Raw genomic sequence first — 15256 nt, 5'->3', positions numbered from 1 at the left:
TGTAGACCGCAAGCCTGTGATTGGTCAGGAAGTTGCTGCTTTTAACTTTGTCAACAGCACCACCGTTTTCAAAATAAATAAAACAAAAGCGGAAGAAATATCTGGCATCAGAAACGGAACCGATACAGTGGGGTAAAAAAGTGTTTAGTCAGCCACCGATTGTGCAAGTTCTCCCACTTAAAATGATGACAGAGGTCAGTTATTTACATCATAGGTACACTTCACCTGTGAGAGACAGAATGTGAAAAAAAATCCATGAATTCACATGGCAGGATTTTTAAAGAATTTATTTGTAAATCAGGGTGGAAAATAAGTATTTGGTCAATAACAAAAATTCAACTCAATACTGTGTAACATAACCTTTGTTGGCAATAACAGAGGTCAAACGATTACTATAGGTCTTTACCAGGTTTGCACACACAGTAGCTGGTATTTTGGCCCATTCCTCCATGCAGATCTTCTCGAGAGCAGTGATGTTTTGGGGCTGTCGCCGAGCAACACGGACTTTCAACTCCCTCCACAGATTTTCTATGGGATTGAGGTCTGGAGACTGGCTAGGCCACTCCAGGACTTTCAAGTGCTTCTTACGGAGCCACTCCTTTGTTGCCCGGGCGGTGTGTTTGGGATCATTGTCGTGTTGGAAGACCCAGCCACGTTTCATCTTCAAAGCTCTCACTGATGGAAGGAGGTTTTGGCTCAGAATCTCACGATACATGGCCCCATTCATTCTGTCCTCAACACGGATCAGTCGTCCTGTCCCCTTAGCAGAAAAACAGCCCCAAAGCATGATGTTCCCACCCCCATGCTTCACAGTAGGTCTTAGCCATAGTGGAGTTTGGAGTCTGACTGTTTGAGGCTGTGGACAGGTGTCTTTTATACAGATAATGAGTTCAAACAGGTGCCATTAATACAGGTAACGAGTGGAGGACAGAGAAGCTTCTTAAAGAAGACGTTACAGGTCTGTGAGAGCCAGAGATTTTACTTGTTTGAAGTGACCAAATACTTATTCTCTCTCTCTCTCTCTCTCTCTCTCTCTCTCTCTCTCTCTCCCCCCCCTCCCTCCCGTTGTCCTCCAGGAAAGATCTCCGTGTCGGTATAAAAACGTGTCTTTCGGTTTCCCTCTGGTTGTGTCAAAACGCGGTCTCAGGTTTTCTCTGGACTCTGTGTCGTTGCTCTCCACATGTCGCTCTCTTTTCTGGTTGTCGGTCTTCTTTCCTCCTTTGTAAGGTGTCTGATGAGTGCCGATTATCCGCAGCGGGAAGGGTGCGTCTCAGCGTGCCTCTCTCCATGGTGCTGATCCTCTAGATCTCAGCGGGGCCGGAGCGAGGAGCTGTCCACGGTGTTGTGTGTAAACGGAGCTCAGGAGCGCAGAGGTCACGACAAATCTTTACTCTACATTTACATTAATGTAATTAAATAACGAAACCTTTTATATACATGAAATTACAAATAATCACTCACCACGTTTGTTTTTGAACCAAAAGTCCAGATCTTTCATCTTTGCAAACGTTTCAATAACTGTAAAAGGTTTCAAATTATTCCCTTTAAATTTTAAAACGTTTCTTAAAGTTTTTGAACGATGTTAAAATCCACAGGGTGATGACGTCCCAAATGTTTATCTCCAATATTTTCTAAAAGCTAAGAAGGTTTTGTCCAGAAATATTCTTTTGCCTAAGGGCCGAGCAAGGACATTTCTATCTAACGGAGCGTGAATAAGACGTACGCAATTCCAGTATTAGGAATTATAAACTAGGCTTACGCTACACAACCAACTTTTGTACTTGCCAAAACCGGTTGCATCACTTCCTGTTGGTGTGTGACAGTGGGATCTTCTTCTAATACATTCATGGCAGACTTACTTGGCCCCACTGTCCCCAAAAGGCGCCACAGATTTACAACAATTGTATTCTTACAGACAGAAGAGGAGACAGGAGCACTGAGAGGAAGAGAGAGAGAGAAACAGAAGAAAATATACAGGACAGTGAAATCATCAGGTATACGTTTGTGATCAGGTTATGAAACAATCCTGACTTGGAGTGAAATGTTTACATATCTACACACATGTAGCGTTAAGGAGTGGCTACATGTGTAACCAGTGATCAATAAGATGTGATGGTTCCATATGAATATGAAATATCAACCTGATGATCTTGAATGTTTAATCAGAAGATTCTAGTTTCTTTGACTTATTCAGGGACCATAAACACACTTCGTGTTAGTCGAGTTTAGTTTATAAAAACAAATTTATTTCCATTTCCCTAAACTAAGGATTATACATGACAAGGTATGAACGGAATGATGGGATGTGATGGATGAAATGCTGGAATGGAAGCTCGATGTTTTAGCAAAACTTTTCTTAAATATCTGAGTTTGTGGAGTCTGGGTAGTAAAATCTATTTGGCTGTATGTTTGTAAACTAGAGATTTGTTTATAAAAACATCCATCCACCCACTTATCCATCCATCCATCCATCCATCCACTTTTCCGGAGTCGGGTCGCGGGAGCAGTAGACTAAGTCGAGAGGCCCAGACTTCCCTCTCCCCAGCTACTTGGGCCAGGTCTTCCGGGGGAATCCCAAGGCGTTCCCTGGCCAGGTGAGAGACATAGTCCCTCCACCGTGTCCTGGGTCTACCTTTAGGTCTCCTCCCGGTTGGACGTGCCCGGAAAACCTCACCAGGGAGGCGTCCAGGAGGCATCCTGACCAGATGTCCGAGCCACCTCAAATGGCTCCTCTTAAAAGAGCTGCTGTCTGTAACACCTCACGAGCTTTGCAGAGGCTTTTGACCTGAAGGTAAAAGGAGGACGGTTTCAAATAGCTTGTTCACCGATTTGACCGGATTGGGAGTCAGCTAGACACGGACTGGATCAGAAAATATTTCCTGTTTAACAGCTTCTATTGATAAATTTGGCAAATCAGAATTTGACATGTTTGATTGAGGGCATCACCAAAAAAACCTCAGAATGTCACGCCTTTCCTCAGAGACTTAGCGGTTTATTCTCAGCGTGAGGTGGAAATGTTTTAACACCAATGTGAAGAGAATGTTAAACATTAGTGATGACCTTACTATAATGTGTATGAGTATACTGATACGTTAACTTGTTAAATCAACACATTTGATTAATTCAGGGGGCCTAGCAAAAAAAAAAAAAGACGTATTGCTTACATTATATCACAGTACGTGATGAGATAATCACTTTTACGGGTTTCTGAAAACTCATACATCATTTCTGAAAGGAGAAAACTCCAGAAAGGTATTTTAAGCACATTGTGCCCATGGAGCCCTGCACTGATAATCCAGCCCTATGTCTGGGCTCTCCCTTAGAAGCTCCGTCATCTGGGAGAGGCTCAGAGTAGACCTGCCGCTGCTCCACATCAACTTACGCTGAGGCTGACTAATGGCACTGCCTAAAATAGAGCCCAGAACTTAACTCTAGACACACTACAAACCACAAGTAATTTCGTCCCAATCACACGTGTATTTATGTCCTGCTCGGACTGGTGCTTAACTTTAATGGCAGCTGTGTGTGTGTGTGTGTGTGTGTGTGTGTGTGTGTGTGTGTGTGTGTGTGTGTGTGTGTGTGTGTGTGTGTGTGTGTGTGTGTGTGTGTGTGTGTCTGTCTGCTCTGTCTTCTCGATCCCCAGAGAGTCGTGGAGGATGGCTGCTTATATTGAGCCAGGATCCTCTGGAGGTTTCTTCCTGTTAAAAGGGAGTTTTCCTCTCCACTGTCGCTAAATGCTTGCTAAGTTTGAGGATTGCTACTTGATGCAACCTGCTGGGTTCCTTATATAGGAAACTTATTTCTGATTGCCTTAATGAACTGACCTGTACTGGAATATTTACTATGTGAAGGTCCTTGAGACGACTCTTGTCGTGATTTGGTGCTATATAAATAAACTTGAATTGAATGACATTGTTACTATTTCTGTATAAATTTATTCTTTCAGTTGGATTGTTCGCATTGAAAGGCATTTAATGATATGAATCAACCCTTAAAGTTAATATTCGTGACATTATTGATTAATTTCCCTTTTCTGACCGCCATGAGGCCTCAACAGGCACATGGGCACATTGTAGCGGCTCCGGCTAGACCCAGAGCAGACCGGTGGTTTTATTTTGAAGGTCCCATCCGGAAGTCGTTGATGCTAACCTCCAGCTTTAGCTCGTTTCCGGTCCAGCGGGCGACGCTCGCCTCTGACCAGTAGTGACTCGCTGGTGTCAGACTGGAGCGCTGTGGTGAGTAAACATGCAGGTACTCGGCTCCTAGCTGGTTTACAAGCGGAGGCTGACGGAGCTGGCTCTGGTCATCATGGCTGCTCATTTAAATCCTGCTCTTTTACGGCTCTTTCTCATCATTTTAGTGTGATTATTGTAAAAGTCCGAGTGGATGTTTACCGTTCAGGCTAATGCAGTCATCTGGAGTGTGACTGAGTGAATTTAAGCCTTAAAGAAGCAAACAACTGAAATAGTAAATTTGGCGTTTTTATTCCGGGTTATTATTCAGAATGATGTTAGAACCAGACAACGCGTTGTTGACGCGTGGATGCGGTATTTGGAGCACCCAGGTGAAAACAGGTGCACGTGATCGCTACAGGTACCAGAATGAATGTAACGTGAGAGATGCGTGCGTGTGTGGGTGGAGGAGAGGAGTGGTGCTGCAGTATTATATATATAGTAAGCTCCAATCCTCCACTCACTGGTAATCTGTCACGGATAGAGAGGTGGGCGGGGCCTACAGGTGGTGCTGACGTCACCATGTGCTGCAACGTCACCTCCAACTGCATTATTTAAAATGTTCATTTCTGGTCCCTGGCTTCCTGGTTCTGGTCGGTCCCAGCTGCGACTGCATTCAAGATTAAATAAATACAGCAACGTTCAACAAGGCTGTCCAAAAAACACCATCTCCCTTTTCATGGACATTAGAGTGGGATTCCATCGGTTGGCGCCCCCAGAACATTGTATAGGCGGGGGCCCAGATAGAGACTGTGAACATTTTGGGATGGCACACCAGTTTGGTGTTTGTGGCAGCGCCCAGGCCTCTGGTGCCTGGTCTGGGATGTTGGTTCACTGCTGACGCGTTCCAGCACCATGGTCAGAGACACACTGTACAACATGAGGACTCATTTCTACTAATACGTTTATTTTGCAACAGGATTTACCGTTATAGCATCTGTTGGGCTCAGAATCAGCTGCTTGACTTGTTAATTCTTTTAAATCACAATTGCCCATTTTTGCTCATTTTAATATATTTTTAAACATTTTCTAAATGCTTTTTTATATTTTTGTTTTTGTGAAGCGCCTCGTGATTTTTTTTATCTTGAGAGGCGCTATAGAAATTTTATTTTCTTCTTCTTCTTAAGGGGCATTATGGAAGTGTGACAGCCAAAACATGTATAGAAATAATAAATGTCTTCTTCAGACATTCTCCTGCAACGCCCTGGTCCTGTAGAATGAGCCCTGGCATTTTTACTGTGATTGCCTGTTTTTCTGTAAAATCACAGAAAAAGAGAGATGCTCGGGTCGAGCAGGCTGCTTCATGCGCGTTCACGCTCAGGCATCGCCCGTAGCATTTGCTATCCGTAGCTTTAGCAGCAGAGAGAGAGGCAGTGCCACTTTGTCGCTGTTCCTAACGCCTAGTGACAAAGCTAGCTACATTTCTGAGGACCCTTAGCTACTTTCTGTAGAACTTTCTTCTAGATATTTCCTGCTAATTAGCAACAAAATAGCCATTTTCGCTCCGAACCGTTCTTTGAACGTTGTTTCAGCTGTCATCAAGGATATAAATGTTACAGATACAAAAGACGTCACTGGTGCTTTAGCTCACCTAGGAAGACGGTGGACTCTCATGCAGAAGACCCAGGTTCAGTTCTAGATGTGAACATAATTTATTTAGAATTTATTTTTTACATTAATGGTATATTTTTTTTTACAGTAAGATGCCCAAATTTTTATTTGAGACTCGCCGAACGGCATTGAATTCACAGATAAAAAAGATGTGGGTTCAACTTTCATTTTGGAACAATTTTTCAAGCAAGGGAAGGGAATGATCTGAGCATGTCCCCCCCCCCCCCCCCCCCGCCACACACACACACACACACACACACACACACACACACACACACACACGGGACTGTCTCAGCTGCTATTTTCGTTAAGGAGTGTGCACGTACAGCATGCGCGCCTCGTGCACGAGCCTACTATTGAAGCTGCCATTACGCTTTTGGCCTGAGGGGGCAATCCTGAGCATAAAAATTCAACACTCCGTAAAGTCCCTTTAAGTCTCCCTTTTTACACAGTCCCGACCCCGCCTTGCTGAGTGGAATTTTTTAGCACAACGGTGCCCTCTAGTGGCTGGTAGATGTAAACATAAACAGTGTTGTGCCGACAGAATAAAAATTTGATTATTTATCTTTTTAAATATAGCTTAAAAAGGAGAAAATGTACTCTCATTCTGCACACCTCTGAATGCCCCGTGGAGGTATTATTTTAATATTATAGCTTTTTAGTAAAATGTTCCATATTCTAACTTTAACAGAGTTGGCTTCAGGAGCACAGTGGGGGCTCCTTCTTCTGAAAAAGCTTTAACTTATTTTCTGTAAATTGTATTTGAACATTATCTAGGCATTTTGATGTTTTTATAGAAATACTGTTCTCTTCTATGCATGACCTGTAAAGTACTTCACCTGACACAAGTCCCCCATCATAAATCTCAGAGTGTGTTTCTTTTTCTTCAGCTGGGATTGCAGTTAGACCACATGGTGGCAGCTGTTTCTGTGATTATGCTATTTAAATGATGTTTGTTTTTATTCCCAGTGTGAAAGACCCAAACAGCAAAAATACAGGAAACCATGGTGACCAAGAAAGTTAGGACTGAGTACATGAAGAAATTCAGGGATCCTAAATGGGAGACGTTTTCTAAATGCTACGAGGACTCTCTGAAGTACCGTTTGACCCGCCGTTTGATGGAGCATTCCCACAAGCCATGGTTCTGGGAGGGCTGGGAAAGCGGTTCTGAGTCCAGTGGGTGGTCCACACCAAGACTCACTAGAAACAAAGTGGCTCCCCTGTCTCTGGCACTGCCACCTGCATGTTCAGAGGTCCAACAGAAGCTGTTGGACCAGCACACCAATCCTGGTCTAAAGCAGGACTCAGGGGTCAGAGAGACTGCCCCGGGAACTGGAGAGGCTCCAGCTGTAGATTCTGCTCCAACCACAGGTAAGGATCCTCTTCCTGGTTACTAGAACCGTTACTCACCAGTAGGTGCTTTAATGGGCCTGCAATGTTGGAGAGAATACTTAGTAAATGTATTTAGTTACAGAATACTGAATACCTGCTTTAAAATGTATTTTGTAAGATATTCCGAGTTTGCTTAGTCATGCTACTGAATTCTAAAAACTTGGAATACTTCTTCTTAAAAACAGCATTTAAGTCTATTAAATGTCTATGAATTAGTAGCTAAGCATATTGATGCCTAACATTATTTACTGACTGGGAAAAAGAAATAAAACAATTTATTATTTTCTGTTACTTCGTTAATCAAAGTGTCCATAGATCGTACTTCTGTTTCTGTAACGAAGTGAAACTTTTCTGCCGGAGCTGCTAACCCACTTACAGCTTGTTTATTTTTAAAAACAATGTATTTTAGAGGGAAGCTTCGATCCGATCACGTGATTGGAAATCGATTTTCAGGAAAATGGAATCGGTGGGACAAATCAGATTTAACTTTATAAAACAACAAACGTTACTTTTAAAATTCATCCTAAGAAACAGATTTTTTAACGAAAAAAACAATGGTTTACTTTTAAATTCAACAAGTTCCAATGAATATGTATTCTTTGTTTTACAGACACAGAAAAGCCCCCCCCCCCCCCCCATGTCCTGTCTGGCTGTGAAGCAAACCAAATTAATGTCTGAATGCTGGTGACAAGCCTTACAGATTTACTCTCAGGTGGAGCATTAAAGTGTCTGCTTTAATCTCACGCCTGATACTGAAAACTTTATTGTTTTTGAATGCTTTTTAATTCTGACCAGACACGGAGACAGAGGTGAAAGAGAAAGGAGGGCGGGGTTTTACAAAAATAATCAATGATGAACAAGAGTCTGCTTCTAGACCTGCAGAAAAGGGACACAACAATGCAAGAGGAGCAAACTATCACTGCGCCAACTTGATGAAGAAATGTAAAATCAACATGGTTTTACTGAACAATCACACGACAATAAATCACAGTGCATTTAGTGCCAACCGCAGCCTTAAGACGTGTTGAAAATGCCCAAGTCCATGTGTGTGTACACGCGCTTGTATATGTAAGGTTTCTCTATAGGAGCGTCCAGTAGAGAGTGTGAGGGGCCACAGATCTGCCCCCCAAAGATGTGTAGGAGACAGAAGGAGCTCCAAGTCCCAGAGATCCAGGAGCTGCTCCAGAACACAGGGACCCCAAGGAGACTGTAACCAGAAAAGCCCCTGCCCCCTCTCGAGAGGCAAGCCCTGAGGGGGCCACAACCAGCAGCCGGCAGAGTCCCGGGAGATAACAGTGGCAAACCCACAGGCCCGCCCGCAGCCTCCCATCCCCAAGCCGGCCGTGCCTGGAACCCTTTTAGTTTAGTTTTTTTTTTTTTTACCAGAATCCTTCAGATAATCCTCCGATAAACTTTGGATTGAGATTTTTGTCCCATCCGTTCCACTAGAACCAGCAGAGGAACAACAGGAACACCCCTATTTGGAGGTTTATCAGTGGTCTGGTGTCTTTTGTTTGAAATAGCTTCAGAAACTCTAAAACAGATAAAAAGATCTTTGCTGCCAGAATAAATTCAATTATATTCTTACTGACATCCTCCTTTGTGCTTAATTGTCTTCTGAAGAAGCAGCTGTTGAAAATGAAGTGAGTGCGGTCAACGGAGGGTCAGAGATTGATGCTCCAACCACCAGTGGACCCTGTGATGGCCTGGTGACGAAAACTGGGCCAGCCTGCTCCACCTCTTCTGATGACGAGCCAGTCAATCCAGCACAGCGGAGACGCCGTCGCTCTCCTCGCTCCGAATCCAGAGAGGACAAACCTGCTGCTGTTCAAAAAGGACCAAGAGCCAAGAGCCAACCACCAATCAGCACCAAGAACCGGAGGCTGTCCAGCCGCCTGGACTGGACCGGGACACAGATGCAGGTGATGCGTGTTTCTGGGTCTGTTGAAAGCCATACTTTGCAGTTTTTTCTAAATCTTAAATCATTTTCTTGAGCCAGTATTTGCTAAATGGCCCTTTACAGGGTTAATGAAGTGTCATTGAGACCCCATCGCCCTCTGTGGCCTGAATATTGCACTTGCAACTTCAGAGTAGTGGGCTGTTCCCGAGGTGTTAGTAAAGTGGAGCTTACCTGCCACCGCTGGAGTCTGCTTCCAGCGTGGTTCCTCCATGTTTTAGATCACAGCTGATTTGTTTAGTTTAGTGATGAACCGCTGCTGTGAACACTAGTGAAGGCTGAGGAGACGTTTCAGCCGTCAGATTAAGGCGTTAAAAAGACCAACACACAGCGAGGAGACAGGTTTCACTTTTGGTTTTACTAGCAGACACCAGGGGTGCGAAAAGAAAGCCAAAGTCTCCCTTAAAAGTAGTTTAGGGAGTAATGGAGAACAATTCCTGTCATGATATTATTTTCATATCAGTCGATGTTTTAATTTGTCATGGTATAAAAAATCATTATTTTTGTCAGTCATTAAAGTGAAATGTGAAGGTATCAGAACATTTATTATTTAAAATATTTGTTTTCAAACATTATTTGATTTGTGGGATTAATAAAAGAAGTTTATTTGGACCGAAATCTTCAAGCATTAGAGGAGAACTGAATAAAACTGTTGAATAATAAAACAGGCACTGGAATAAAAACTCACAAAATCTCAGCTTGTTTTAAATATCGTTTCTTTAAGACTCAGAAACTAAAGACGAAACATCTAAGCGATGATTACGTCAGTGAGAGTCCAAACAAAGACGCCTGCTTCCATAAACACAAATGTACACAGTTTTAGCAAACCACCATAAAAACACAAACACACACACTTCTACTGTCTTCACAAATCAGCCCGTGCATCATGATGTTGCTCAAACAGAATACACGTTCACGGACTCAGTATAAGGACTTAATTATACTAACCAAACAACAGTATTACTCCGGTCTAATCAACCCCAATCGAGGCAACACTAAGTCGTTGTACTCTATTATCAATAAAAACTCACCGGCCATCCCATACTCTGCCCCCACACACGTGCTCTACTGCTACTTGTAATGCTCTTCTGTTCTTCAACGAAAAAATATTAAACATTCACCGTGCAATCAACCAAAGCATCCCCCTACCTCCCCATCTGATCCTCCCGAACCAACACAGTTTTTTTCCATTTTCCAACTTCCCAGTGATTCTGAGATATCAGATATTATCCACAAGTCAAAGTCTTCTGCCTGCCTTCTCGACCCCCTTCCCACGGCCTTGGTTAAACCCCGCCTCCCCTCCCTGCTCCCTCTCGTCTCCGCTCTCATACACGCATCCCTTTCCTCCGGTATTGTTCCCTCTATCTTCAAAACTGCTGCAGTTACTCCAATACTTAAAAAACCTGGTTCGGATCCTAACATTTTTACTAATCTCCGCCCATCTCCAACCTACCCTTTGTCTCCAAAGTTTTAGAAAAGATAGTCGCTACCCAGCTCCACACCCATCTGACACTAAACTCCTTCTATGAACCCTTCCAGTCCGGTTTCCGCCCACTTCACAGCACAGAAACAGCCCTCCTCAAAATAACTAACGATCTCCTCATTGCTGCTGATTCCGGTCTGCTATCCATCCTGGTCCTCCTTGATCTGAGTGCGGCCTTTGACACAATATCTCATTCCATTCTCCTCCATAGGTTATCCTCCATCGGCATTGCTAACATCCCACTTCAGTGGTTTCAGTCCTACCTATCAGGTCGCACTCAGTTCATTACTATCAAATCCTCCCGCTCACAGCCCTCTTCTGCCTCTTCTGGTGTGCCCCAGGGCTCTGTCCCGGGGCCCCTTCTTTTCATTATATACATCCTTACCCTTGGCAATATCTTCCGCAGATTCAATATTCATTTTCACTGCTTCGCGGATGACACCCAGCTCTATTTGTCCAGTAAGCCAAATTCTGCACTTCCTCCCTCCTCCCTCATCACCTGCCTTCAAGAAACAAAATCCTGGTTCAGTTCGAACTTCCTGAAATTAAATACAGACAAAACAGAACTTCTTTTGGTTGGTACCAAGAACACCCTCTCAAAATTTGACAGTTTCTCTCTCACAGTTGATAATACTTCAGTTTCCCCTCTCCCCAGGTCAAGAGTCTGGGTGTCATCCTAGACAGCACACTATCCTTCCAATCTCTTATCAATAGCATCACACGGTCAGCTTATTTCCATCTTCGTAACATTAACCGTCTTCGCCCCTCCCTTGATGTCCACTCTACTTCTATTCTTGTCCATAGTCTGGTTACATCACGTATCGACTATTGCAACTCTCTTCTCTCAGGCCTCCCTCAGAAAACCCTCCGTAAGCTCCAGTTGGTTCAGAATGCAGCAGCACGCATCGTCACTAAAACTCCCATCTCTCATCACATCACCCCCATCCTCAGACAACTCCACTGGCTACCCGTGCACACCAGGATTAACTACAAGATTCTCCTCCTCACCTTCAAGGCCATCCATAACCTCGCCCCTCACTACCTCACAGATCTCGTTCACATCGTCACCTCGTCCCGTTCCCTCAGGTCCTCCTCCTCCATTCATCTCTCTGTGCCTCCTTTCGTCTCAGCACCATGGGGAGTAGAGCCTTGAGCTGCACCGCTCCCAAACTCTGGAACTCCCTTCCCCCTCTCATCAAGAACATTAACTCATTCACAGAATTCAAAAAACAACTCAAAACTCACCTCTTCATAACCACATAACAGCTTTGAATTTTAGAGTGCCTTGTTTGTTCATGTTTACGTATGTTTACTTACTGAATGATTTGTTTTTATTCTGTACCAGAAAGGTGCTTTTAAATAAAAATTATTATTATTATTATTATTATTATTATTATTATTATTATTATTATTATTATTATTATTATTGTTAATATATGGAACAAAGGGTGAACATATGGATTGACAGTCACTTCCTCGGCACCACAGCTCTCCTGATCCACCAGATGACATCTCCTTTAAGAGCATTTTTCAAACAGGAAGTGTGGGTGGATGTGACGGTAGGGGGGTGAATGACTCTTTAATATATCAGAAATGATCATCGTGTATATTGAGAAGGTCATTATGGATTATTTGGAATGTTTTTAATAGAAACAACAGATTTTTAGATATTTTGAACATATATCTTCCTGATAACTGTTTGAACAGCCTGCCCTAAGCGGTGTGCAGATGTGCTCCTGCAGCACTAGTGATGGGGACACCCCTTCATATGTGAAACCATCAGCTGACTGACAGATGGTACAAACAATGCTTCTGTGTTATTTCCAGCAACAAAAATGATCTTAAACATTGTTTCTCTCCCTGTCATTTTCTCTTGAACACTCATAACACTGGTAGGCTACAAAGCACACTCTGTTGTGACATTTGGGGGGGCACTGACCATCGGAGTCAAAAGCACTCATGTTGTTGGGCCTTTGGAGTGAAAGAGTGAAGGTTATAGACGGGGTAGAAGTGGACTGGCAGTCTGAGTTCTGGAGAATCCAGGAATGACCGGTGCTCTAGGACTGTTGGATGTACTCCAAGCCGGTGGATGAATGCACCCCCCACCCCCCTGGCGAGTTGGAAATCCCCGTCGGAGATCGATCTGACTGCAGCAGCGATCAGACTCCTCCAACCAGGGCCGGATTATCGTTGCATGGGCTCCTGGGCACAATGTGCTTAGCGACGTGCCGCTCCTGGGATGTGCCAATTTCCGCAGTTAACATAGGGCTAGACAGGAAATCACAAACAGTTTCAGTGTAAAATCACTGGTAATTTTCAAAATAAAAGTACTGCATCGATGCAATTTCATGTGAAGCTTACGTGTAACCCAACGGCTTATCTACTCACAGCATCGTTCCAGAAGTGCAGCCGTGTGTTTTCACGGCTTTAATCCTGGCAGTGGAGAGGAACAACATCATGTATGACATCAAACAGCGACATCAAATGTGATTTCCTTTTTGGTTTAATGGCGGATTGCATAAACAAACCATGACCTGAAGTCTCGAGGGATCATGTGATCTCGCAAGTCCAGCTAAGAGCACGGCGAGGAAGCCGCAGCGCTGCCAAGACTCTCCCGGTGTGAAAATAACCTCTTTGAAGTTCGCGAGTAAAGCGTTCCGCTGCCGTTTTGCGCCGCCGATGCTTCCAGCGTGAAACCGACATCACTAACGTTATCTTGATCTTTCATATTAAAACAAATATTTACCTCACGCATGTTACATAAGCAACAACAGGAAGAAGTTGAAGTTGGTCAATAAAAATATTTGTTTGGAAACTGGTTCAGTAATAACATTTTCTTAGTTAATAAAACCTGATGGCGATTAGCACAGTCTATGCTCATTCTGGGCCTTGAAACTGGATATTGATTAAAAGCCTCAAAGACCTCAAAATTATTTGAAAAGTACAATATGTTTCACTAGTATGGTTTTATTTCCTTAAAATGTATTGTGCTTTCATCAATGTACATATATCTGTGTATGGTCATTATTCCAGAAAGGTTCAGATGAAGACAACGGGACTTCTTTGGTTTCTTGACGACGTTTTGCTTCTCATCCGAGGAACTTTGTCAACTCTAACTGGACGATGGGAGAGTCAAGCTTCTAAGCTGTAGCTGTCTGTTGTTATTCAACGAGCTGAAACTACTCCTGAGTATAGACAATGATTACATAGACAGTAGGGTTTTGAGGTTGGAGCCACCAAGCAGGAGGCTGAGTGAAGTGAAAGTGTGCGGAAAGAGGACATGACGTTAGTTGGTGTGTGGGTAGAGGATGCAGAAGATGGACACCGATCTTCCTTGTATGCTTGACTACATTCACTCGTCTCTTAGTGACGGTGTGATCGAGTGTTTTCCTTCCTACCAGCACTCACAAGGAACAGGAGAAGTAGAGCGGCGGCACCAAACACGCTGCAGACATGAATAATAGAATACTCATGGTGTCCATTTCACCAACCAGCCCCCTGGTTTCTCTTCACAGAGCCACAAGTCTGAAGCCTGCATTCAGACCCGGCGGGAGTCTGATAAACGCAGCTCCAACCTGGACCGCCGGCGGGCTCGATCAGCCGACTTGGAGAAGCTAGGGCGTTCCCAGCTGGCGGTGGTGGACGACCGCTGGATGACAGAGTACATGCGTTGCTTCTCTGCCCGACTCAGGTAGAGCATAGATCCATAGAGACTCCTGAAAACCAGGCCCTAAACATCAGGAGGGACACGCTGTTGACATCTGAATGAACAGGACTGTGTGGGAGGCAGGTGGCCTCAGCGTGGGACAAGGGCAGCATGTCATCTACACTTTCATCTTTTCTATAAGGAATGTAAATAATCCCCCAATCCGACAGGCTCAGTCACCCTTCAGACTGTTCAGATGTAGCTTGTGTTTCTACCTGGGCATGAGCAGGCGGGTGTCATGGCGGGTCGGGGTTACAGGTGAGAACACCTGAGTTCTGAGCAGAGGTGTGAGCCACGAGGGGTCAGCTGACTCAGAACAAACCCACTTTATTCCACACCAGCTGTCATTTTTAATGAGCAGATTCACGACGTCAGCATAACGACTTCCTTCTCTACCTTTAAAAAATCACCTTTGTATGTGAATGTCTTGTTTCACAGTAAGAAAACAACAACATCCACCAAGGTTCTTTGGTCATTTTGTAACATTTCTTACTCAAAAGATCAAATAAGGTATTTTTATATCAGCTTCAGGATTTCAAACTAAAAATATGAGAATAAAAGGTTTAGATTTCCCTTTTAGAGTGATTTACAGAAACAGATTATCAAATAGAATTAGAATGTAAGTGACAACATTATTATTATTATTATTATTAATATTATTATTATTATTATTAGTGATTTTAGTCCGGCTGTAACAAACATGGAACAGGCTCAGAACCTGATGCCTCGGCATTAGACATGTTTTAAAGACGGATAGGAGGCTGGAAGTTACTTTAATAATTAAAACTAGGGGCTCTTATTTTGAAGGAGTTAAATGGCCTGTATTTGATATAGCGCCTTCTAGAGTCCTGGAACCCCTCAAGGTGCTTTACAAC

At 43.6% G+C, this 15256-nt stretch overlaps 1 protein-coding gene across 1 annotated transcript; it reads left to right on the top strand.

Moving 5' to 3' along the window:
- Nucleotides 1–4140: 4140 nt before the first annotated feature.
- Nucleotides 4141–14511, top strand: LOC107382381 (centriole, cilia and spindle-associated protein). The gene is made up of 4 exons (XM_015954500.3): nt 4141–4235; nt 6813–7214; nt 8859–9157; nt 14191–14511. The coding sequence occupies exons 2-4, from the start codon at nt 6848–6850 to the stop codon at nt 14368–14370; spliced, it is 846 nt and encodes a 281-aa protein (XP_015809986.3). The 5' UTR covers nt 4141–4235; nt 6813–6847; the 3' UTR covers nt 14371–14511.
- Nucleotides 14512–15256: the final 745 nt, after the last annotated feature.

The sequence above is a fragment of the Nothobranchius furzeri genome, chromosome 7 (assembly GCF_043380555.1).
Source record: "Nothobranchius furzeri strain GRZ-AD chromosome 7, NfurGRZ-RIMD1, whole genome shotgun sequence".
NCBI classification, from domain to species: Eukaryota; Metazoa; Chordata; class Actinopteri; order Cyprinodontiformes; family Nothobranchiidae; genus Nothobranchius; species Nothobranchius furzeri.
This window is presented reverse-complemented; position numbering and strand designations above follow the sequence as displayed.